The sequence below is a fragment of the Callorhinus ursinus genome, unplaced genomic scaffold (assembly GCF_003265705.2).
Source record: "Callorhinus ursinus isolate GAN/ISIS: 27379988/994484 unplaced genomic scaffold, GSC_fseal_2.0 scaffold30, whole genome shotgun sequence".
NCBI lineage: Eukaryota > Metazoa > Chordata > Mammalia > Carnivora > Otariidae > Callorhinus > Callorhinus ursinus.
The window spans coordinates 7,475,683-7,501,588 of NW_027397092.1; the positions used below are offsets into that span (position 1 = coordinate 7,475,683).

Here is a 25,906-nt window from a genome sequence, read left to right on the forward strand (position 1 = left end):
GATCTATAAAGAACTTCTCAAACTCAACACCCAAAAAACAGATAAGTCAAGAAATGGGCAGAAGACATGAACAGACACTTCTCCGAAGAAGACATACAAATGGCTAACAGACACATGAAAAAATGTTCATCATCATTAGCCATCAGGGAAATTCAAATCACAACCACGTTGAGATACCACCTTACACCAGTTAGAATGGCAAAAGTTGACAAGGCGAGAAACAACAAATGTTGGAGAGGTTGTGGAGAAAGGGGAACCCCCCTACACTGTTTGGTGGGAATGCAAGTTGGTACAGCCACTTTGGAAAACGGTATGGAGGTGCCTCAAAAAATTAAAAATAGAGCTACCCTATGACCCGGCAATTGCACTACTGGGTATTTACCCCAAAGACACAGATGTAGTGAAAAGAAGGGCCACATGCACTCCAGTGTTCATAGCAGCTATGTCCGCAATAGCCAAACTCTGGAAAGAGCCAAGATACCTTTCAACAGATGAATGGATAAAGAAGATGTGGTCCATATATACAATGGAATATTACTCAGCCATCAGAAAGGATGAATACCCAACTTTTACATCAACATGGATGGGACTGGAGGAGATTATGCTAAGTGATATAAGTCAAGCAGAGAAAGTCAATTATCATATGGTTTCACTTATTTGTGGAACATAAGGAATAGCTTGGAGGACATTAGGAGAAGGAAGGGAAAAATGAAGGGGGGGGAATTGGAGGGAGAGATGAACCATGAGAGACTATGGACTCTGAAAAACAAACAGGGTTCTAGAGGGGAGGGGTGTGGGGGGATGGGTTAGCCTGCTGATGGGTATTAAAGAAGGCACGTTCTGCGTGGAGCACTGGGTGTTATATGCAAACAATGAATCGTGGAACACTACATCAAAAACTAATGATGTGTGGCAACTAATGTAACATAATAAAATAAAATTTAAAAAAAGAAAATGAGTATCTTAGACTGATAGCCAACATTGTATTTAATGAGGAAATATTAAAAGTCAGAAACATAACAAGGGTGGCTGTTATTACATCATTAGTACATTTTTACTTACACAGTGTACTGAAAGTTGAAGCCATTACAGTTTGAAATAAAAAAAAAATGTGTATAGCTAACTGGAAAGGAAGAAATAAAATTAACATGGTTTTACCACTGCCTCATCTGTAGGGAAATTGCCTATTGATTTTATTCAGTTTCAGTTTGATTGTGTTCACAGTAAGAGTTTTGTTTGGTTTGCCTTTTTAACACCACCGTCTTCATATAAAGGATCGAAGTTCCCTTATCCTTTTCTTCAGGAGAACCCACAAGTGTCCAGGAGTAGTGAGTGAGAGGTTATCCATGGGTGAAAAATCAGAAAACCTTTCACTCTGTTCCCTGAATCTCTGAAGGTTTTTTTCCTTCTTCCTTCTGACCATTTCCTTCTCCATTTTGGCTTCCCACTCTACTCTCTGTCTCTCCTTTTTCCAGGTCCAGTTTCATTTGTTCTTTTGAGGTCAGAGAAAACAGCCCTCCAAGTATGCCTATAAGAATTCACCTGACACTCTAGGTCTATGGTATGTTTGAATCTTGGTTCCCGAGTGAATATGAACGAGGAGGAGAGAAATAACCCCTGAGTGTAAGTGAGAAAGAAAAGTAGATGAGAAATACCCTGAATACCACAAAATAAACAGAGACATGGTTCTGCCACATTTGCAAATATGATTCCGTACACAGCACATAGGGTTCTTTGACAAGCACTCCGTGAATATTAGCTATTGATTCTTGAAAAACTCATCTGGCTGCCAAATAATCATTTCTAACCATTATTAATCTTTTAGTGACTTTGCTTATAATTAAAATTTTATGGTGAAAGTATCTTTAAATCCATCTGGCTCAGGACGAGGAGCTATCTACTGTTTGGTGTAGGGCACCCTGATTAACAGGGCTATGTGGGGGAGGGATTACCCCAAAAGGAGTTAAGGTGATCATTTCTTTTTTTTTTTTAAGATTTTATTTATTTATTTGAGCGAGAGAGAATGAGAGATAGCACGAGAGGGAAGAGGGCCAGAGGGAGAAGCAGACTCCCTGCTGAGCAGGGAGCCCGATGTGGGACTCGATCCCAGGACTCCAGGATCATGACCTGAGCCGAAGGCAGTCACTCAACCAACTGAGCCACCCAGGCGCCCAAGGTGATCATTTCTTTTAAAAAGCAGGAGCACAAGGTGCTAGCCAAGAAAGAGTAGCTGTCCACTGCAAGTCTAGTAAGAGACCATGCATATATGTGAATCTATACAGAAGAAGGTGTTTGCCTTAAGTAATAGAGAGGTAAAGCTCCCATGTGTCCAAAGGCAAGTACTTTTCATCTGGGAGGACAAGAGGTCTAAGGGGAATGGTGAATTATCTAGTTTGACTAGAAGGGAAATGCACAAAAATGGTAGGGTATAAAACCGATGAAGTGGGGAAAAGGGACCAGATAAAGGCAGGCCTTGAATATCGTTAGGGTTCTTGAAATTTAGTTTACAGGAAATTGAGAAACCAAACTTAAAATTGAAAAGTCTGAGGAAGAAGAAAGCTATGTACTTGCATCGAGATTTAAAGTATGTAATATATCCACCTTGCCAAGTGTCCTCAGCTTTCCTGTCCGTCCTTTCTTGTGTTTCCAGTAACCTCTTTGAAAATGTTCTAGGTCGAAGTTTTCCCATGATATTTCAAATCAACAGATCATTTGTGTGAGGTTAAAATTACACTTGACAATAATAGAGGCAAAATACACACACACGATAAAAACAGCTCCAAAAACAACGTTTTGGCTTTTCTTGTGAAAGAGCGTAGCACCTTAAATGTCTTTGATAAGGTTCCAAAATTATCTCAAATTACTAAAAAGGAGGGGGGCAAAAAAAAGGTCGGTTATCAAGTTTCATGTTAAATGTTATTTAATTTAATAAAGTACATTAATGAAAGAAACAAGTAGTTCATTTCAAATGAAAAACCATATATGCCATTATGGAATACTCTCAGTTCTTCAAAAAAAAAAAAAATCAGTGACTGAGCATTTGAGAGTGGATCTGGCAGTGATCATTAATGGCTGCTGAAATGAGTAGGTGAAAATGTGCTGGGGGATTTTACAGTGGATGGATCATATTGACAGCATGGAACCCATGATCGATGTTAACATCACAAAAAGACAGACAGCGGGAGACATCCTGGGCTAGCATACCTCATATGATGTAGGTATGAAGGAGATACCACCAGCTAGCCAGTCTTTGTGCTCTCCCAAATCAAGCCTAACCTGTATCTGGTCATGCCTCTAGATCTGAATTTTTAGGAAATACAAGGAACAGAGGAGTGGATTAAATGACCACCAGGATACAGACTCCAAAATCTAGAATGTGGGAAATTCTGAGACAATAGGTATTCTATAAAAATCCCTATTTTTTTCATACACATTAATAGCAAAAAAAGGAAAAATAATGAAAGGGAAATATATATATTCTAAAGAGACTGAAAACATATAATAACCAAATTCAATGTGTCGTCGTCGTTTGATCCTGATTTAAACGAACCAACTAAAAACAAAGTTATGAGACAGTTTCTGACGTTTGAATACTAACTAGATTTTTGCTGATATAAAAAAACTATTACCTTAGTGGTTACCTCAGTGGGTATTATTGATTGATGACTACCTACTTAAATAATTTAAGTGGAAACAGGATGGAAATACTGATTTTGAGTAAAGACCTAAAATATTCTGATAGGGTGAAGTCCAAGTCTTGGATTCTTGGATTTTTTTTTCCTAGTAGATTCAAATGAGACCAGTGTCTGAGGTTAAAGCACTCATGCTGGCCTCTTGTTGATCACTGAGAAAGACTCCCCGAGGGCCCTCTGTAGCTAAATTGTGAAATCCTATGCATGAGGAGAGAGAAAAGGAGAATATGTCATTTTTTTTTTCCACAATGCTAATACTCAGAGTATTCTCCTGAGAAAATTGGGGATGTGGGAGCTGGGAATAAAGCTATGTGTACCTTGCTCCTGATGAAACTTCTCAAACTCTGAAACAATAACAGGACAACTCCCTGGAAACTAAAAAGCATCCCTGGTCAGCCTGGACCTTGGACACAATCTTGGCTTGGTAGGGCATTTTCCAGAGAGTAGGTTGCCTAAATTAACCTAAGGTAGGTTAATCAGGGTGCCCTACAGGAAAGAAGCCGCACCACGTGTATGTTTTTATTCCCATCTCTCTGACCTCATCTCCTTAGATCTCTATCTGCAAAGCACATTAAGCCCAATCACCGACGCTCTTGGACTCAGGTTCAGACACCTCTGGGATGAGTTGTCCTACCTGTGCACCACCCCCACCTCACCCCAGCATCAACCACATGTCAGTTTTTCTATACCCTGGATTTAAAAGAACGGTGTGAACACTAGAATATTGAGAGAGGGATGAGCATAGCTGACCGCTAGTTCCTGTCACCCAAGCTTCTCATTACCACTGCTGTTCCTGGAATTTTGTCGTGCTTTTCTCTGAGTTTTCCCTCTGTATTTTTTCTACCATTGAACTGTACCCATGCTACAGGGACTGTAACTGTGTTAAAAGCACAACATAACTCATAGAAATAAAGAGTGCAATGCCCCTTCCCCAAGGTACGCCTGCCAGAGAGAACTTCTCACTGATGCTCAAGAATTAAGAACAGATAGAAGGATGGGGGAGGGGTCAGTGGGAATGGGTAGCAACTGGAGGAGCAAAACCTTAAAACAATGGCTTTTCCTCTTGTTCTTTTCCCTTTTTTTCTGTGGATTGACCCTCCTTTTTGCAACTCTGGTGTGAGTGTTTGGATAAGAAAGAACTGAAGGCTCACTGGTAAGGATGAGCTTCCCTTCTGAAATACCCTAAGACTTCATGACACACAGAAGGTGGGGTGAGTGAGCAGGCTATTTAGACCTGCCAGTAGGGAAAGTGGGTGGCGTTGAAAAGGGAGAGCAGGATGGCGTTAACTTCCTTCTGGAGGAAAAATCAACCCTTAGATGCTGATATATATGGGTTTTTGGTCACAGAAATCAGTCGAATGAGTAGCTGGAAGGAAAGGTCATGAGTTGGGACTATATAGATGTTGATTTTGTTAATCTTTTTGTTAGACATAAATAGGGTGGCTTGCTGGCTCCCCGTAATCTTCTCATCGACAATACCCATAGTAATTCACCCCCTTCCTCTGGAGTAACCATTTTCTTTTCCCTCACTTACCTTTCACACCCACACATAAAGCCAAAATGCAGTCATGTGTTTGGGTGGGAGCTGCCATTCTCTTATTTGACCATGTATCCTTGACTTCGGTGATTGAACAAGAAAGAGCACTTGACTCAATCTAGACCGATCATAATATCCACATTAACTGGGTCTAGGTTTGGCACATAACTGAATCTGAGCCTACGAAATGCCATCCCCTGGATTTTCAAACTTGAACTGTGGATTAATGTTGTTTTCTTTCTGATCAACAAGCCAGATAGAAGTGCACCCAGTACACCCAGATGTGTTACCTGTAGGCAACACAGTTTCCATCCTCATGGAGAAGCTAAACCAAGAGAAGGAAATTGACACACAAATAACCAGAGTAAAGGCAGTAAGAACTTGGCCTTGATGGTGTTTGATTTCCTGATGACATCTGCCTCCTCCTTAGCAAACCCTAACTTTGCCTTTCCACTTTTTGGTTACATGAGCCTATGAATTCTTTTTTAGACTAAGCAATTTTAAGATATATTTCTGTTGCCAGAAACCAAAGAGCCCTAAAACAAAAATGAAGTGACCACAACTATCAGGTTGTTGATATATCCAGGAATGTTAGCTCCAGCAGTAATCCAACTATAGATTGCTATAAAAGATTTTTTTCCTAATACCAACCGTCTAAAAAAAAAGAGTAATGTCATTGTAGTAACTGAAAATAGTTGACTCTGATGTTTGCTGTCTAACAGTAGTATAATTTGCCTGTTTGCAAATGACTGGTTGCCGTATTGGTAATACCGGCTCCACATTTGTCAGGCTCCAAATTTCTGTGTCAGTTCAATAAAGATAAGTGCAATGAAGAGTCAATATTACTTGAATCATCTGCAAAAAGGAGTTGTTTCTTATTAGTCTCTATCATTACATTTGTCCTCAGTCCTTGTTATATACAGTTGTCATAAACTGATTTGATTTGGTATTTAAGAAATTGGGAACTAGCAACATTCTCTTTCTAACAGTGGCATAGGCACATCCTTGGTCCTTGTATTGATGGTTCACCTTTTGGTTTGTGGCTTTATTTTTTCTCTCCCTCCAGATTTGGTGCCTATTACCCTTAGTTAGGCAGCAAATTACAAATATATGCATATGTCTTTCCAAGTCATTCATTTCCAATCTTGTTTTTCCCTGCCTGCTGTGAGAAGTATTAGGATTTACTTGAAATTTACTTAAATTATGCTATTACATATAACAAAATTATTTCAGTTATACAAGATGAATGAACCATGAAGAAAATGATTGGTTCACCCTGAATGTTATAAACAACTAATATCTGGGAGAGGAGAGATTTTAATAAGGAGTACATAAAGCACTCAAGTTATCTGACAAATAGGAAAGATCTAGATTTCCTTCTAAACTAGAGCATGGTTTAGAGACTAAAATGATTGTTTTCACTGAAAGGATCCTATTTAACCATTAGGTTTTTAGAACGCAAGGCAAGCAGTAAGTTAATGGGTTTTAGGTGTTTCTGTGTCCCACAGCCCAAATACTACCACTATCATATATTTGCTTTAATTAATTTATAGATTATCTCATTTTTATGAACCGATAATTACTTAGTATGTCATATCCCAAAGTCTTCCAAGATAAATGGTTTAACAGAATAACGAGTGTCATTTTAAAAAAAAAAAAAAGGTTTTTGTGGCAAAACAAGTTTGAAAACCACGAAGTGGTTTCTTTACTGCAGGGGCTCTGAGATTCTTTAACATGGTAATATGTATTGGGAATCTCCACCATAGAGATAATGTCTCTCATACCTATTTTTCTATGGAATTCTTTCTGGGTAGCATATCTTGTGAAACTGGAATTCCTCTACACATATGTAAATCCTTTACTAATATCACTGGCAAGGATTAGAAATATTAACAAATGATGGGGGCCCCTGGGTGGCTCAGTCGGTTAAGTTGTCTGCCTTTGGTTCAGGTCATGATCTCAGGGTCCTGGAATCGAGCCCCGCATCGGGGTCCTTCTTCAGCGGGGAGCCTGCTTCTCGCTTTCCCTCTGCTGCTCTCCCTGCTTGTGCTCTCTCTCTTGATATCTCTCTCTCTCTCTGTGTCAAATAAATAAAATCTTTAAATAAATAAGATAAGGCAGTCAAATTTTTTTTTTTAAAGGAAGGCTACAAGTTTATTTATTTATTTATTTATTTTTAAAGATTTTATTTATCCACTCATGAGAGACAGAGGGAGAGAGAGAGAGAGAAGCAGAGGGAGAAGCAGGCTCCCAAGGAGCAGGGAGCCCGATGTGGGACTCGATCCCAGGACCCTGGCATCATGACCTGAGCCGAAGGCAGACGCTTAACCATCTGAGCTACCCAGGCACCCAGGCAGTCAAATTTTCTAACAGAAGGAAAGATCCTCCCTCCCCTGTCTTTGGTTCATGAGCTTTTGGTTGAATGAACAGTGCTTGAAACACCACTGATCAGACAAAAGAAATCATCTTTTCATTAATAATGAAAATATGTTCAGGCACTTGGCCTTGAGCAGATGAGGGAAGCACGAAATCGATGCTACCATACAACCCAGATTGGTAAACTGCCAGCCACAAGCCTACATCCATTTTACCTGCAAGAACTCATTGAAGGTGAATTGTTTTTGTGAGGTAATTTGGCAAATTGTCCCCCCAAAACACTTGCCCACACTTTGGGGCCTGTTTGCCCTTCCAGGTTACCAGCTTCCAGGCTAATCTGGTACACATTTCAGTAAGGATTACTGTGATAGCAATGGTTCTCTTTTTATAAATGATTGGTAGCTTGAATTGGATAAGTCCCCTGAGTATTTAGGTTCAGGTATGTTTCTTATAAATTCTAATCAGAGTGCAGTTCTTCTCATAATGCCTGCTCTGCATCCTTAGAAGTTGTTGGTAATGGTGACAGAGGTTAGGATCCATTCATGTATGAGTTTCTTTTTAAAACATCAGCTAGAGGGGCATCTGGGTGGCTCAGTCAGTTATGCATCCAACTCCCGATTTCGGCCTGTGGTTTCAGGGTTGTGAGTTTGAGCCCCACATCGGGCTCCACACCCATGCTTAAGGTTCTCTCTCCCTCCCCACCTCCCCGCTCCCTCTCTTGGAAAAAAAAAAAATCAGCTAGATTCTTATCCATCAAAAACAAGTTTCATGTCATGTGAGCTCGTCAAACAATTTGTTGATACAAAAGGCAGTTAAGCAAAACAACCAACCATAGACATGGTTTTAAGATTTTAACCTAAAATGAAAGTCCTCTCATTTATTTATACTTAACAACAAATGACCACTACAGACACTTGAAATCATTTATTCAAGGCATTTTTACATAATCTTGCAATCCATAATATAAGCATATAATAAAAGAATGTGAGAGTGTAAAGAAGAATATAAAGCCAGTGTCTGGGCATTTAAAATAAGAGCTCTTCAAAAAAGTTACAAATGTTTTACACATAGGTTACCTGAAAAATTTGGAAGAAATTAAAACTTCATTAAAAACATTACTATACCAGATCACATGTCACTTAGTTCATAGCAAGCAGTTATATATTAATTAAAAGTTTATATCCTGTGAGCTAAAACTTAATACATTTTACATTCAAGTTGAAATATTTCAGCACCATTTTGGTTTGAAGGATAAATGAAATGCTTTAAGTGTTCAAAAGTGGCCCAGGACTTTTGGTAATTGGGAATGAAATCAAGCTGTTGATTGAGTATGTTGATGGTGAATATGAATTCTAGACATAAAAAGTAGAGAAAAAGCATAATTTTTACTTATCAGTGATTATATGGTTAATATCAAAACAAGTTATGTTTAAAACAAAATATTGTCTGTATTTTCAGAAAGTTTGCTGAAGATGAATTCTCAGTGCCACAATCATTTTAGTGCACTGAATTTCCTCCAGAATCTGAATATTGGGGATGTTCATAAGTGTGATTATCCTATGAGATGTCAGAGAGAGAAAAAATTGTTCATTATTATGAATAATACCTAGTGAATAATTAGATGATAGAGATTGTGAATAAAATTACTATGTAAAAAAATATAGATTTCCTGGAAATAGGCAATGGATTCTTGTGGATACGTGTGGATTTGCATGTTGTAGTACTGTTGGGAGACTGAACCTTAGCCTCAAAAGTCAAGACATCTTTAATCTAGACTATGGTCTGAATAATTTTGAAGCCACTAATATGGCATATGGAAGGAGTCAATAAATTATTTTCCTATTTAGCCCTTTTTTTCAGAGTCTTTATTAGTCTAAAAGCCAGTCCCTTTTCAGTACTCAACACTCTTAGGTTTACTTCTACTTCCTATTTGTAAAAATATTTTATGTGGAATTTGGTAAGACTGGATTAGGTTTTTTATTTAAATTTTATTAATGGATGACTTTTACCAGCTAATCATTATATGTGAGTTTTTGTGGTTATTCAGAGGAGAGATTCCTTGAGGTTCAAAAATACTGAGTGTTAAATCAATACTTGGGAGTTCTTTGGGAGTGTTTAGGCGTAGGAGGAAAGAATATTTACATAAGGGATAAGCAAGAATCTTTAGCTTCCTAATTGAAACTTTTTTTTTTCAAAATCAACCAAATAGTAGGTGTTATATTTAAGAGGCAGACATTTCAAGGATTGAAAACATAGTTTTAATTATTAGTAACACATACATGCATATAACTATTTATTTTAACTTATTTTTTAAAATAAAATATGGTCATGAAAAACAATAGTGCTAAAAATAGAAAATTTTAGACATGTACTTATAGTTGTTAAAAATGAAACAAGGTGAACCTAAAGGGTAATAATGATATTTTTAATACTTATTGAGGTTAGGGGATAGGTTTTTTTTTTTTTATATATATATCCCAAGGCCTAGCATGTAAGTGCCTGACATGTATTAGGCCCTCAAATGATGACGGGTGGACAGACAGATGGAAGGCTCAGTGAATGATAGTAAATGTCTTCTCATATGTGTCCAAAGACCGTAATATAGTTTTTACAGGGGTAAGAATCTCATTGAAACGATGGGCCTTAATGTGTAGATGCCAGTCTGGCTCAGTATTAATACTGACAGTAGTTTTGTTTTGTTTTGTTTTGTTTTTTATAAAAGCAAGTATATTAAAATACCTCTATTAGAAAAGACTATGACTTGAAAGGATGATCCTACAGTCTTAAAACTAAAAAAGCAACTTAAGGCAAAGAGGTACATCAAAGAAGCTACTCCATAGCTCAGATACTAGCTCAATGAAAGTTCTGGGCTTTCTCAAGCTGCATTCTCTGTTGGTAAGTTTGTGCCCTGGTAGATGAGGATGGCATCCACCCCTGGATGACAGTCCATCTCTAGCCCCTCTTGCTGCGCTGGGTACTAGTGAGTGCGGGATGACTCTTAGTAGTTGGTGTTGACTTCACAACTCTATGACATATGATACAGGGATGCCAACTCACTTTTAAATTCCACCAAACTAGAAATCCCTCGCTGGAGATTTTAATACTGGCTAATGTAGGAAGACTTCTGCCTAAGCACTGCTAACTTAAAAGTGTCATTTGATTTCTCTCTGTACCTTTTGGAACTAGGAAACAAAGCAATCTTCCAAATTTTGTTGTGGCACATGTTTCACAGTTTTAAAATAAAATCACAGCTGTCTCATTATGCAACACAGTCGTTTGTTTTACAGAAAGTTATTTTTTTCCCTTATTCACCAGCCCCTCAACTATGTAATGTTATGTGCTTTGCTAATTTGGTTTATACTTCAGACACACAGAAAGAAAAAAGAAAAAAAAAACATGTATTACTGAGTCCTGGATGACCTGATAATGTTCCTATATCTAGATATTATGTTATGTACTCTGGATAATTTAAATTTTTTTTTAGCATTCTTCATTTTAAAGCTGAACATTAAAAAAAATGTAGAAAAGCTGAAAATCCTAAGATGTTTTTCATTAATGTTTTAAAATATTTGAGAGACAGTTGTGGTTTTGGGGACTTGTTTGTATGATTTTTATGTCAACCAGGAAAATTTTTCAGTTAACTGTTGTACATACTTAAACACATACATAGTTTCTCTGAATGTATCACATCTATCATCAGAATGACTTCCCATAGACAAAGCTGTCCTCCATACACCAGTCCCCAGATTGGTGATTTTAAGAATGCCACTCAAAAGGTCTCTGCCCGTAAGAAAATTAAAGAATTGAGGCAGCATCAATGAATGTCAGACAGGAGTTAGGCAGCTCAGTTACTTAATTTGTTCCGAAACAAAAGCTGACTTAAGTCAGAATGAAATTGTACACTGAAGAGAGAGACAGGAGTTTACTAATTTTAAAATGTAAACATAAAATTTTATATAGGGATGTAACTATCTGAGTACATATATTGCCATTTCTCTGCTATATAGTAATATTTCTTGACACCAATGGTAATGTTTGTTCCTTCGTCAGCACCAAATGTGTCTGTATCTATTTGAACAGTAGGAGCCTCCTTTCTAAATTAATCTATGCTAAGACAAATACAAGCCAGTTATTGTTATGGTTCACTGAAATCAAGAAAATTCTCAGTTAATAGTAATTTTGGTTCATTCACTACAATGTTATTTTCCCTTTTACACTATAATTTCCAAAGGAGCATAACAAATTTGGATTTCCTTCAAAGAGCCAAAGTGTACCTCTACAGAATGGAAACACTGTGTTCATTCACAACGTAATATGAATAATATTAAAAATTTCCCAAGTAATGCCAATTTAAATGTTCAAAATCCAGTTATGTGCTTTGTTATAAAGCAGTCCAAACAAAAATTCCTTTGTTGCTTTCTGTTCTCTCTTTCAAAATCTATAAATCCTACTGAAGTTAATCTATTTTTTCCCACTTCAGAACACCAGGCACTGATTTATCCATTAGGAGTTCTGGCTTGCTTTCTAATACCTAGATTAAGAAAACAAAATAAGACAAATCATTAACTTGATAATATAATGAGTGAGTACAGTAGACAAGTTTAACATTGACCCTTTAAAAAACATTTCTAGCAATTTCCCTCCACCTATGCAGTAGTCACCTCGTGAAATTACCTACTAATACATTATTTTAATAATGTTTGAAGGAAGTGACTATGTTAGCTGCCGAAAGTGTATGCTTGATACCTACAGACTTAATGTTCAGAGTTAAAAGAAACAGCCTCTGAATTAATCAAGAGTAAAGCAGGACTTAAAGAACCAGCCACCCTGTCCAGATGAGTTCCCTCCATGGAGTGGGGCGTGTCCATCTAGAAGCAGGTTCATGGCCACTGCACCATCTCAGGTTACTCCTTTCCCAGCGTGGTTTTGGATGTAAACGGATGCCTTCAAAGGCAGAGACTGAGTCAAAGCCAACCAATCCAATATGTCATTTATACTGTGATCATAGATCCCCATGTAAAGAAACTAAGCAGTCCAAATCATAAACCAGTGATTTCCAAATACTAAGTTTTGTGAGAGGAGAAATTAATCGTAGTATCATAAAACTGAACTGGGCCACAGTCCCTCAGTCCATTTGATTTGTTGACAGTGAGGAAAAAGAGAGAGGTGGGACTCCTGGGTGGTTAAGCGTCCAGCTCTTGGTTTCAGCTCAGGTCATGATCTCAGGATCCTGAGATCGAGCCCTGCATTGGGCTCCGTGCTTAGTGTGGAGTCTGCTTGACATTCTCTCAATCCCTCTGCTACTGCCCCAGCGTACATGCGTGTGCACTATGTGCTCATGTGCTCGCTCTCTCTCTCTGTCTCTAAAAATTAAATAAATCTTAAAAAAAAAAAAAAGGAGAGTGGATATGTCAAAGGCACACCCTGTTCTCCTGGGTAGTTTTTACACACCAGTGGAATGTTCTCCAGTATGAGATTAGCATGAAAACACTGAGCGAACTGAGGGATGATACGTCTTGAAGAGTTAAAAAGGTACAATAACATCACCAAGGGAATCACATGCCGCGCTGCTCTCAGACCTACCAGACCGACCATGCAGCTTTAGGCAAGTTACACTCCTTGCTCAAGGAACTTCAAAGACTCCCCATGGCCTTCAGAATGAAGTTCAAACTTCCTAGCTTGCTCTTCAATGCTCCCTTTGATCTGGTCCCAACTTACTCTTCCATCCTTTTCACCCAAATCTTAACTCCTTAGCCACACTAGAAGACTTGGCTTTCCAAATAAGCCCTGCAGTTTCTCCCTGCTGTGGGGTGGTCAGTGATGCTGACTCCTCCTGGCATGCCCTTCCTTAACTGCCCCCCAGTCCAGTCCTCCTCAGCCTTCAAGGCCCAGTTCACGTGCTGTCCTAAAGCCACTCCTGACTCTCAGCCAGAGGAAATCTCTCCTTGCTCTGAACGCCGATTCCTAGCAAGGGAGACTAGAAGTGAAAGCCAGAATAAAGGAGGCAGGCATCATTCTCCTGAAGGTGAGGGGTCCTCTCTCAAGGTCTCTGCACATCTCTCATTCATTTCCACTCACAGAGTGGATCTTGTTATTTGGTTACAAATCACCATGGGTCCTTTCACCTTCCCATATTTCCATCTGATCCATATTGCTTATTAAAATTTTACCTCAACCACTCTTGCAATTTAGTTACAGTCAGTGACAACTGGTTTATGAAAAAGAAAGAACAACTCTGTGCTGGAGCAATATAATGATTTTTATTTGTACTAAATACTTGGCAGTATCCAATTCAGTAGATTCTACTCATGAACATGCTATGCCACAGGAGTCACATCTCCAGATCTGTTCTTAGTGCAAGGTCAGCCATTGTACCTGGGGTCACCTAGCCGATAGCAGAGGTCTTTCTGTTTCCCCTGCATTTTATCTTACCCCTCATAGAGTTTTATAGTGCCTCTCTACTACAGTTATATGTGTATTACTCTCAGCCTCTCAATTCCACATCCTAAATTCCCTGAGAGGGTCATTTCTGTACTGTGCAAGTGTTGAATGAGAGTCTACACGGTGGCAGGCCTGTACCTGGGAAATGGGTGGGCAGGAGTCTAGGTCCCAGCCATGTCAGAGTGGATAGGAGATTCACAAGTAATTAATTGAGAATTGTTGTAACACAACTACAAGGGAAGAGTATAAAGGGTCAGAAATCATACTTAATCTTTGCCTTACTCTCTGATACCTAGTGTAGGGCCTCAGTAAAGACAAAGTGCAAAAGTGAGAATGCCAATGAATAAACAGAATGAGTGAATAAGGAATCCTAAAAATTAAGAGAAATTAATTAATCCATGTATTTTACATCACTTTAGTTTATTTTAGCTTCAATTACACTGACGTGCTGAGGATTTTCATTTATACTTTGACCAGCTCCACACAATAGGGGCCATAAACCCAGCCCGGTTTTCTGCCTGGTGGGCACGTTCAGGACGATATATTGGATTTTCTTTTTTCAGTGCTGTCCCTTTGCTGTCATAGGCTGCATCTATCCCTAGAGCTGTGATGACACTTGTCAAGCACAGGCTCAGCTCCTTTATGGAAGAAGGAAAAGGCTCCCTCCAAGGGGAATGCAGCCCAAGCCACAGTGCCTGGCCCTGTCCATGGAAAATGAACTGCTCTATAGAAGCCTCACACTTCCCCTGGCCAGGAGCCCAGGGGTGGAGAAGAACCTGCACAACCAGGCTGAGGTGAGTTTGGGAAATCCCACAAACTTCAGATTTACGTGTGGCCAGCCACTGCCCTGGTTTGTGAATCCGGGAGAAATGTGTATTAAGTGTAAATCGCTAGTGTAAGCTCTAGTGAAAAGTCTCCATGTGACCCCCGAGGCACTGGTGCCTCTCCCACGTTGCTGCATGTTCAGCATCATTGTAATGGTGTTGTTATGGTTGGGATCAGTCACAGGTGGCACAGGTGGTTAGGCTTGCTAACCCAGCAACACTAGAGCATCCTTACAGGATGAGGAGAACAGAGACAAGCCAATCACACTACCTAACTCTGCTCCCGTTACTTTCATCACAGCGTCACCCCTATTAATATTCATGTGCTGGGATCCCCTCTGAGATTTCATTCAAAGAAGGGTTTAGGGGCTAGGCAAATGATGGAGGAACCTCCACACAGCACTCCTTTTTGTAGGGTATTTTTCTAGTACTTGTGGTTTTAGAACTCAAATTTGTAAAATCTTGGTTTCTACAGAACAGTGGGTCTGACCCCTTCAGTGGAGTGCTTTAAGGCAGTGATTTTCAAAATGCACTTTAAAGAACTCTTGGAATTTCTTCAGAGCTGCTTCATGGATGCTGGCAAAGAGACAGGAAATCCAACTGTTGGGGATCCCAAAGGTCACCCACACAGCATATGGCATGTTTTACATACTCAGCCACCACACGGGCTATTCGGAGTAAACAGTGTGTTCTGTGTGCATGTCTTGTCTCGGAAGGTAAGCTTTAGGATGACAAAAACCGGCATACATCTCCCCACCCCCTTCTCTAGCATCATCAAAGAAAGATCGGTTCTAAATATGTGATAGCATGGACAGACCATTTTTCAAGGAAGCTGTAGTAGTAGTAGAAACAGACACAGGTAGGGGCGCCTGGGTGGCTCAGTCAGTTAAGCATCTGCCACATCAGGTCATGAACTCAAGAGTCCTGGGATCGAATCAGATTCCCTGACTCAGATTCCCAGCTCAGAGGGGAGTCAGATTCCCTGCTCAGATGGGAGTCGGCTTCTCCCTCTCCCTCTGCCCCTCCCCCCCTCGTGCTCTCTCTCCCTCTCTCTCTCTCTCTCTCTCTCTCTCTCTCCCTCCCTCTCTCTCAAACAAATAAAAATCTTAGAAAAGAAAAGAAACAGACACATGTATAATGCCTGTCAGTGAACTAAAACACTTCGAGAGGAGAATTACTAAGCGAGGCAAAGAGGACTCACGGTGAAATTGTGCAGCCCGAGGCATAGGCATGGTGTCCCGTGTAGCGGATTTCACAGCGCACAACGTTGTTGGAATAGTCCGATTCAGGCACCAGGTAGCTGGGGTTCACACTGACCTAGGCAACGTAAACATCATCCATGTTTCAGATTTCATCAGCAGTGTTTGCTGGTTAATTTCTTCCTATTTCCACAGGGCTAGAACAAGGAAATGCTTCAACTAAATCAAGCAGGGAGGGGATTTAAAAAGTAAAGCAAGTGGTGAAATTCTGGAGAAGTTATAGAAGGAGGCTCTATATTTTCCCCTGAAGTTCCTTAAAATATTTTTTTTCACATAGGTAGGTTGGTTTAGAAATATTTCTAGGAGACATTGAATTGCTTGCAGGATTGTGGTTATCTCACAATGAATTCAGAAGGGGAAGCCCACTGAGTTGCAGTTGAAATAGATTAAAGTTTCTATTTTCAAAGGCCTCTACCTTTAGAATGTAGTTTCCAGGTTTTACATCCGTAATATCAATCCATTGGCAGTCTATGTCTGCATTATAGGTATCATAACAGCCAGGACTCAACCCCTAAAACAAATAAAATTTAAAAATGTAAAAAGATGGTATATGGTTAGAGTATGCTAAAGAATGTGCTTATTATTTGCAAATTAAATTTTAAGTTAGTACTTACAAGAGTTTGACATAAAACTATACTTATATTGCATCTCCTTTGAGAAGTATATATTACTCAGCCTTATAGCACCTCCAGCTAAAAAAAATACAGGACTAATATAAGTAGTAGTACATCTAGCTTCTTAAAAGTGTCATCAATCACCAGTGATAAATACAATCTTAAGTGACAGAATAGGCCTCCATCAAACTTCTAGAATATCACCAGTTCGGGAACAAAGGCCATGTAATAATCCACCTAACTCACATGTCCTCAGTACAACCCTTCCCACTTTCTCTCGGAAATTACCTTCCTTTACTCTGAATGCCCCGATTTTATAGTGTTTGTCCTCTAATGCTCTGTATTATAAGGGTACCGTATAAGAATATATCCAACTAGAGATTATAAACTCCCTGAAGGGGGAGTCTTTGTTGCATTTTTGAGTAGATAACATTTATAAAGTATGTAGTATGTGCCAGGAACAGTTTTAAACATGTTACGTCTATAAATTCAATTTTCACAAGTACATGAGATAGGTGCTATTCTTATCCCCATTTTGCAGGTGAGGAAAATGAGTCATTTTAAGGTCAATCACGTCACTTGATATATAGATAGTAAGTGGCTGAGCTGGCTTTCAGTTTAGATGTTGAGGGCCGAGGGTCCCTGGGTCCCCACCACACTATTCTCTCTCTCACATTGCCACTGAAATATGTCATTGAATTAAAGGGACGAATGTATGCCTCAGTAAATCAATACCACCACATCACTCCACTTGCTAAGATACTCACTTCAATAAGGAAATGAGTGCCTTCTACAGGCAGGGAGGAGAAAAATTCCAGTAAGATAGGGTCCTTGCTCTCCAGAAAGTTACCGTCTGGGGAAATTTGCTCAAATTGGAGTCCGTAGGTATATTCTTGATTCCATTAGTTCTTCTTGAGAAGTTTGAACTGTATTTTCATTCTAATACTAATCTAAAGTACATTTAAAAGCGTATGCTAGAATCATTTTAACTCATTACTTCTATTTCATTTCAGCCCCCCAAATTTCTTCAGTGCTTAAAATCACTTTGGTCACGGGGCGCCTGGGTGGCTCAGTCGGTTAAGCGACTGCCTTCGGCTCAGGTCATGATCCTGGAGTCCCGGGATCGAGTCCCCCATCGGGCTCCCTGCTCAGCGGGGAGTCAGCTTCTCCCTCTGACCTTCCTCCCTCTCATGCTCTCTCTCTACCATTCTCTCTCTCTCAATAAATAAATAAATAAATAAATAAATAAATAAATAAATAAATAAAAATCTTTAAAAGATCACTTTGGTCACCAAAGAGATGGCAAGATCCTCTAAACATATTCTAGTAATGCTGGTGTGGCTCTTGCTGGACTGGGGAAGAAGGGCACAGCACTGTGCTCTTATTCAGCACACAATAGCACAGACAGGCCAAACTCAAAAGTACCTGTGTCGCAGCAGGGAGAACCATATGAAGATTTCTCAGTTTCTGGGCCCAGCACATTAATTCTGATTCTGGCACATACTAGATACTCAGTAAGCATTAGCTATTGTAGTTGTTGCCACTGCTCCTAACACCAAGTCCCACCACCTCCCATGGCTTTGTAACACCTCCATTCATTGGATGAGCTATGTATTTAAGACTGTTCAAACAATGCCACAATGCCGATCTTACCTTCAAGTGAGCAAAAGAGCTTTAAGGAGTGCTGAAATTGGTACTCCTGCTAGCAGGATTTAAGTTTTAACTTTGATTATTTGAACTAGCACACAAATAATGGGAATTTTTAAGGCTATTGAAAAATCAGGCATGTCCTGTATTCAAAATCAAACTTTAAAAACAGATGAAATGTAGAGAGCCTTGGGACGCCTGGGTGGATCAGTCGGTTAAGCGTCTGCCTTTGGCTCAGGTCATGATTTCAGGGTCCTGGGATCGAGCCCTGCATCAGGCTCCCTGCTCCGTGGGGAGTCTGCTTCTCCCTCTCCCCACCCCCCCCCTCATGCTCTCTCTCTCTCTCTATCTCAAATAAATAAAATCTTAAAAAAAAAAGAAACATAGAGTCTTAACTAATGCTGTCTAAATTAGCTGTCTGGTTTTAGCAAAAGAGAAGCAGTGGTTACATTAGATTAATGAGGTTAATGTAACTGTTTCTAGTTTCATATATGTTGAAAATGTAAATGTGTCATCTAAGAACTTAAGAGTTATATGGAAGGATAGATATAAGGAAGTGATATCTACTTTTATATTTGGATACATTCAAACAACATTGTAATACAACTATTCTAAGTCAGCGTTGGGGTTTTGTGAGAGTTGTTTTTCCCCTTTAAGTGAAGTCCATGTTCAAGAAACACCAGTCTAGTGAAAAACACAAATACGTCAATCACTTGCAATGCAAGACCTGGTGAACAGTCGTTTAAATAGGACATAAACGGAAGATGATTAATAAGAAAGCTACCATAGAAAATGAAGTGGGGTCACCCCAAGGAACTGGAAAACTAGAAGCGCTATAAATACCTAGAGACCTAAATTCAAATATTCCAATAGAGAGCTGTCCAGAGTGCCTCTTTTTCTAAATGGAAAGAACAAATGCCAGGGCCTCTGCATAGGCGGGCAGCCACTGCGGAGATCACTGAGCAAAAAGGGAATCCCTCTGCCCACATATGTGTAATGTGTGGGTAGGCTGCATCAACTTTTAGTTAAAGGGTAAGTGCTGCCCCCAGAGCATGTGGAATTGAACCTCTTCTTCCTCCCATTGCTCTGATGTTTTAAGTTCAGAGAAAGAAACAGCGGTAACGTTTAGGTCACTAAAAAGCTTCTCGCCACAGCCCGGGATTTGCTCCCCAAGATGCTAGCTGCTGATCCTTTCGTGCCCTGCGTTATGTACGTTCACTGCTCCTTGCCAGGATTTCGGCTGGACTAAAATTACAACATCCTCTTACAGATGAGGGTGTTTTGTGGAAATACTGGCATGGCTTTTAACTGACACACATTTTCCCATTATAAGGCATACACACTGCTTAGGTCAGCACTATTTTTAAAAATCCATCCAAAGGACATCTGACATCAATTATACTGTAGGTTTAACTACATATGCGTGGAGAAAGAAATTGTGTCCTTCTGCTCCCATTTGCATGCTTGAAAGAGACCGGTTTTAAAGTGCTTTTTAAGAAACTTAGGTTCTGTCTTTTCTAACCCCAATCACCATTCTCTCTCTAGCTTAAGAGGTGGAGGGAGGAATGGTTTTAAGGTGAGAACACGGAAGTGTCTTCACCATTATTTACCAAGCCAGTTGAAGAGTACAGAATGAGTGCAGATACGGGAAACCAGTCAGATTTGTTCAGGGACTAAACCACTGCTTTTCACTGTGGAACATAGCGACTATGCACATTCACCTTCTATGATGATGAAATGCTTTAAAAATAATTTGAATCTGGGATCCTGGGTGGCTCAGTCACTTAAGCGTCCAACTCTTGATTTCAGCTCAGGTCATGATCTCAGGGTTGTGAGATCAAGCCCCATGTCGGGGCTCCACTCTGGGCATGGAGGCTGCTTGAGATTCTCTCTCTCTGTCTCCTTCTGCCCTCCCCCCCTTCTCTCCCTCTCTAAAAATAAATACATTAATTATAATAATTTGAATCAAGTGACCAGCTTCCTTTTCCCAATTATTTTCCATCTTGACTAGATGACCCCCTAAATCAAACAGTTTATATAAAAAAGACTGGCAGGAGGAAAGAAAAAGAGAAGACCACATTGTTTTCTCTCTGAAGCCTGCGGGTTCCTGGGGTCAGGGGGTCAACCCACCTGTGTATGCGCAGTACATGCAAATCGCCTGTGGTAGCCATAGTCACAGGATGTGTCCTCAAGACAGAAACTCGCTTTGTGGCCTTCAGCCACTCTCCTCTGGGTCCCAGCATCAAGTAGGTCATAGTGGCTGAATTCATCCATGCTGTGATAATGTCTGATGTCCCACAAAACACAGAGACAGAGATCAGTAACATACGGAGAAAGGCATGAGGACTTTAGATGACTTCCCCACTGCCTCCCACACTTGTTTTCACATTATAATCGAGATCCAGTTTATCTTCTTAAAGCTAGATTCATGCTAACTTTTTTTTTTTCCCCAGGAAGAGCCATCTATCAGAATTGTAAGCCTTTAACCTTGCTTCTAGGAAGAAAGGACTTCTTTTGAGTGTTTTGTTTTCCTATTCCACCCTGTTTTATCTTTGAATATTAAATAGAAATAGACACTAAATGATCTGTGTTTAAGTAAAACCTGCCATATGCTCTCTAGTCTGTTTCTTTTGGCTGCCGGTACTGATGTTTCATTCCAAATAAAAGAAGAGCACATGACTCTTGGGAGGTTTCTGTGAGACTTTAAAAAAATGTAAAACCATTACTAAAATGCAAGGGAGAAGTACTGGTATGTTTCCCCCATCATTATTATTTAACTAGTATGAACTTTTATTTAGAAATAAAACAATTCTATTTTATCAGAAAATTAGGTGTTCACATCTGCTTTTCTCATTTCATTAAAGAGAAGGTGCTGAGCCATGTATCTTCTCACATAAGGAAAGAACAAGAAAAAATCGCTCAAATTGCAGGAGGTTTCAGGGCATCCGTCAGGATTTCCTGGCATTATCGGGATTCCCGGGCAAGTTACCAAGGCAAATTATAGAATCACCTTATATAGAGATCTTTAAATTTAGGACAGAACAGACAATTACCCTGGGTTTAACACAGGCGTTTTAAAAGATAGAGAGGTAGGTCCTTCTCAGCTCGTGGAGTATATCATCTCGATCTTTCTTTGAGGTTGGTGTATGAATCCTTCTGACAACAACTTGTAGTTTTTATTAAATGCTAACTAGGGCGCCTGGGGTGGCTCAGTCAGTTAAGCGTCTGCCTTTGGCTCAGGTCATGATCCCAGGGTGCTGGGATGGAGCCCCGCATCAGACTCCCTGCTCAGCGGGGAATCTGCTTCTCCCTCTGCCCCACCTCCCACTGGTTCTCTCAATCTCCCTCTCTCTCTCTCAAATAAGTAAATAAAATCTTTAAAAAAAATACTAACTAACTGTAGATGATTTCGGCTATAACAAGCTTCTTTTAGAAATCTTACCTGCAGTGTATTGGAATAAAATTCTAGTGAAGCCAATTGCTGTAACCTATCAGCAATTTTAATGAAGTGGACTTAGAGTTTCCATTTTGAAAACAGGATCTGGTAGTTGATGTATTTTCTTAAAGGAAGACTCCCTTGATGATGTCACATTACACAGAGAAATTTCTAGAAATAAGACTTTGCATTTGCACATCAAGAGCTACCTGAAAAAGGAAGACGCAACTTGGAAGTACCCAGGAGGCCCATCCACTTACTGGTGACAACTGTGCCATTCCCAGGAATATCTCGGTCGGCTTGGTAAGAAATCTGATGTCCCTTGGTTTTTCACTCTTTGGGGGAATCTTAGCAGCACCCTGTGATCATAATCTCTGACATCTGCTCTGTATGCTGTGCTGTGATTTTGAAAACGAAAACATTACTTTCACAGGATATTAACTGAAGACAAATTCCACGCAAAACCTTTTCCATTTTATAATGGCAACTACCTCCCACCTCCAACTAGACTATCAGTTGCAAGAGGCATTTTCCTTATTTTGTTTATTGCTGAATCTCCAGGTCCTAGAACAGTGCCTGGCAAGTGGCCAGAGTTCAGTGAATATTTGTGGAATAAGTGAATAAATGACAACTATGGAAATCTGCAGTAAAATGTGAAAAGGGATAATAAAATTAGCACTACAAATGTACATGTGATAAGTAAATTCTGTATTTATAATCAGTTCTTGTTTAACCACGTGAATGAGTAGAAAGTATCCCAAATAAAAAAAAAAATCCTATGTACTTATTAAGAACTTTGAATTCATCAATAGGTTTCTTCTTAAACACTTTCCTAAGATGTAAAGTGGGGAAATAATTCTAGAAGCATACACCCAGATTAGATAAGTAATTTGTAACTTCACTATCTTGAAAACAATGGCATGACTGTAATAATATCCTAGGGAGTGCAATGGAGTGAGTGATGCAAGACTCAAAAATGAAAATGGTAAGTTCGGCTTTCTTCTCTTCCTTTAGCCTGACAGTTCTAAAGGGTCAAAGAGGGAGAAATATACAACTGAACAGATAAATATCACTCTGTCCCTTCTAATATATTTTGTGTAAATATATATATTCACATACTGTTGAGTATTTTCACTTTCCACTTGAAAAATTTTTATGAGACCCTATCAGAACATCTTTTGCTCCCTCTGCTGGTTTCCCAGAAGCAAAGTCAGAGAATTCCATTCCCCAAACTGCTATGATTTTATTTTAGGACTGATTCAAAAACAAAGCTCTTGCTCATGCTCTTATTCTGGCTGAAGTAATACCAAAACAACTAAGTTAAATTGTGGCCTCAAACAAAAGATGAAAACCTAAACTTCGCTGACGAGGGGTGCCCCACTGGCAAGTTAGCCCTCTGTTTTTTTTAAGGGGTCACTGACCAGCTCTTCCATTACAATATTTTTTCCACGTTATCGTACAGTTCTTTAATAGAAAGTTATGGGAAACCACTGGCTCCAAAGTTTGAGGATCTTGGAAAAAGAATGTGAGATCCCAGCTCTCCAGGATAAGGATTTGTCCCCAGCTCCCTGATTTGTGTCACAGTTTGAAAGATAGAACCCACAGAAATCTTCAAAATGTTAACTCTCCATCCAGGTCCGCATGCCCAGGAGACCACATTCCACTTCGTAGCTCTTGCCCCATTTCCCAACTCTTGTCTGCATGGACCGAGAGCGGTCAGACCAGGCACAAGAGCAGCGCCTGAAGCGAGACGGGGCAGCCAGGCCGCGGAGATCCCAGCCAGTACCTGGCCAAGCAGTTTTCCTCTGCAGCGCATCTCAGGTTGTACATGGACATCTTTTGCACGTACGTGGACGCCTGGATGTAGTACGGGTCTGGCACCAGGTCCGGGAGACCTAAACGTCAGGAGGTGATGGGGGGAGGTAGCTGTGAGACAACCCAGTGGCCCCTACCCCAGCTCCGGGTCCCTCCGTGTCCCTTACTCTTCACCCTTCACCCAACCGGGCTGCGGGTAGCAGGAGAACGGGGGACGCCCAGGGCTGCAAAGCAAAGTGGAAAGAAAGCAGGAGGGGCCAGGCGCGCGGTTTGCACCGGATTCCAGGGCTGCCTCTGCAGGCGCAGGGGGAGGGAATCGGATCAGCGGGACTAAGGCCTGCCGCGCCCAGGCAGCCACGTTGGGGAGCCACAGCATTGGGGAAGGGGTGCGCGGCTGCTTCCTGCGATTTGGGGGCTGCTTACCGTACTGGAAATAGCCGGTGCCGTATCCGGGCCGGTACCTGCTCCCAGGCCGGGGCCTTTCGTACGTGTCGTAGTAGTTGTAATAGGGGTTGTCGTCGGAGTACTTGTAGGGGTTGTACGGGTCGTCGCCCACCATGCCGTCTACGCGGCTGGGCGGCTGCAGGTTACTGAGCGCCGGGCGCTCCCCGGACGTTGTCCGGTTGCCGTCGCGGGAATCCCCAGCGTCGCGGGCCCCGGACGAGGAGTAGCCAGCTTGGAACCAATGGCGGGCGGCGGGTCTGGGTCGGCCGGCGACCCCCGACGTGCCTGCAGTGCGCTCGCGTGCTGCCGCCGTGCGGTTGCGGAGCAGCAGGATCGGCGTGCGCGGCTGCGGGGCTGCGGCGTTGGCAGCGCCCGGGGCGGTGGTGCCCGGGTCCCGTCGGCGCTGCGGCTGGTACTGCGAGCCCAGGCTCAGCAGGCTGAACACCTGCCCGTTGTTCTCCCATTGGATCCTCTGGCGCCAGGCGGCCGGAGCCGGCGGCTGCTGGCGAGGGGGCTGCTGCTGGCCGGCGGCCGGCGAGGTGCAGCGCAGGAGCGCGCAGAGCTGCAGGGGCCCGAGCAGGAGCGCGGTCCAGGCGAAGCGCATCGCTCCCTTTGCCTGATTGTCCCCACTCCGGGAGGACGTAGGTCGGAGAAAAGAAAAACGGGGCCCAAATCACGTGAAGGAGGGAGAAATCTTCAACAAGGGAGGCGGGCGGAGCGCGGGTAACTCAGTCACTACAAGCAGTGCCAAGGGTGGGCTGCAGACCCTTGTCCAGTAGAGGCGGCTGCTGGGACGTGGCACCCGCCTGTCTCCTCTTTCCCAGTCCTTCTGGAAGGCGACGGGGAGCGGCGCGGCGGCCCCGGCGAGCGGGCAGCGTCTGGAGTGAAGGAAGGAGGAGAGATTTTAAACTTTCTGGCACGTTTGCAAAGTTACACAAGCAGTTCTGGCCCGGCAGCCCCTCCGCTATTTGTTCACGTAATGCGATTGGAAACGTGCAAGGCGGACAGCTCCTCGCCTCTGCCCCTCCCTCCCTGTCCTCCTCCCCCCAGACACGTTGCACAGGGAGCGTTAAGGGGAAAGAACAAAACGGAACACACATCCTGAGACACACTCGGCTTAATCTGGGGCGAACATGCAGGAATTTCAAAAGACTCAGACAGGCGAAGGCAGCCAGGCCATGGGGCGACGCCAAAATATGCATGAAGAAAAATGCTATTAGGTCACCAGCCCTGGAGAGGCGGGAAGTCGGGAGGTGGGGAGGGTGCTGGGGGCGAGAGTGGGGGGGGGGGGGGGGGGAGGGATGCTTGTGACTAACGTTTATCCATAAGGAGTTAACCAGACAAATTTCCCAATGCATACTCACTCGCTTTTATGGGAAGCGCCCTCAGCAAATAAACCCCGGGATATCATATTTTGTTTTTCTGTGTGTAGGTAATATGAGAAATGGGTTACAAATTTGTTTCCTACAGTGAGTATTTTAATAACCAAAAGTGAAATTTTACAGAGAACAAAGCCATCTAACATTGAAGGGATGAATAAACCTGTCTCTTTTTCAAAATGCTGGCCTGACTTGTACTTTGAGTGGGAGTGGAAAACCTCTTTCATCTGGACGGTATCTACCGGGACATTTCAGTAAAGGGGGCTATACCAAGTCTGCCTGGGATCGCACTCAGAAGGCAGCTTCAAAGAAGCATTTTACATGACTTTTTCTCATCCTACATCCGATGAGGAGGTTTGACTTCGGATTAAAAAATAATAATAAACACTTTAAATCATTGTTTGTTAAATTTTTGAAAAGTCAGTAAAACATCCTATGGTGT

The 25,906-nt window shown here is 41.4% G+C and overlaps 1 protein-coding gene across 2 annotated transcripts; it reads right to left on the reverse strand.

The window, feature by feature from the left end:
* Positions 1-8,514: 8,514 nt before the first annotated feature.
* Positions 8,515-25,055, reverse strand: LOX (lysyl oxidase). Of its 2 annotated transcripts, XM_073878572.1 has the most exons (7): positions 24,065-25,055; positions 23,613-23,721; positions 22,087-22,224; positions 20,521-20,677; positions 16,545-16,640; positions 16,072-16,187; positions 8,515-12,136 (listed from the first exon to the last, which is right to left on the reverse strand). In XM_073878572.1, exons 1-7 carry the CDS (start codon positions 24,687-24,689, stop codon positions 12,130-12,132), a joined length of 1,248 nt encoding a protein of 415 aa, XP_073734673.1. In that variant the 5' UTR covers positions 24,690-25,055; the 3' UTR covers positions 8,515-12,129. The 2 variants fall into 2 exon arrangements, with proteins under 2 accessions (XP_073734673.1, XP_025716736.1); XM_025860951.2 differs by lacking the exon at positions 8,515-12,136 and having other exon boundaries at positions 16,068-16,187.
* Between the last annotated feature and the right edge of the window lie 851 nt (positions 25,056-25,906).

Excerpts from the sequence above, each read along its gene's own strand:
- LOX (XM_073878572.1), bottom strand. The coding sequence starts at position 24,689 with ATGCGCTTCGCCTGGACCGCGCTCCTGCTCGGGCCCCTGCAGCTCTGC. Across the intron at positions 23,722-24,064 it reads CACCGGCTATTTCCAGTACG|GTCTCCCGGACCTGGTGCCA; the intron begins GTAAGCAGCCCC and ends CCTGACGTTTAG. Across the intron at positions 16,188-16,544 it reads CTGGAAACTACATTCTAAAG|GTCAGTGTGAACCCCAGCTA; the intron begins GTAGAGGCCTTT and ends TACGTTGCCTAG.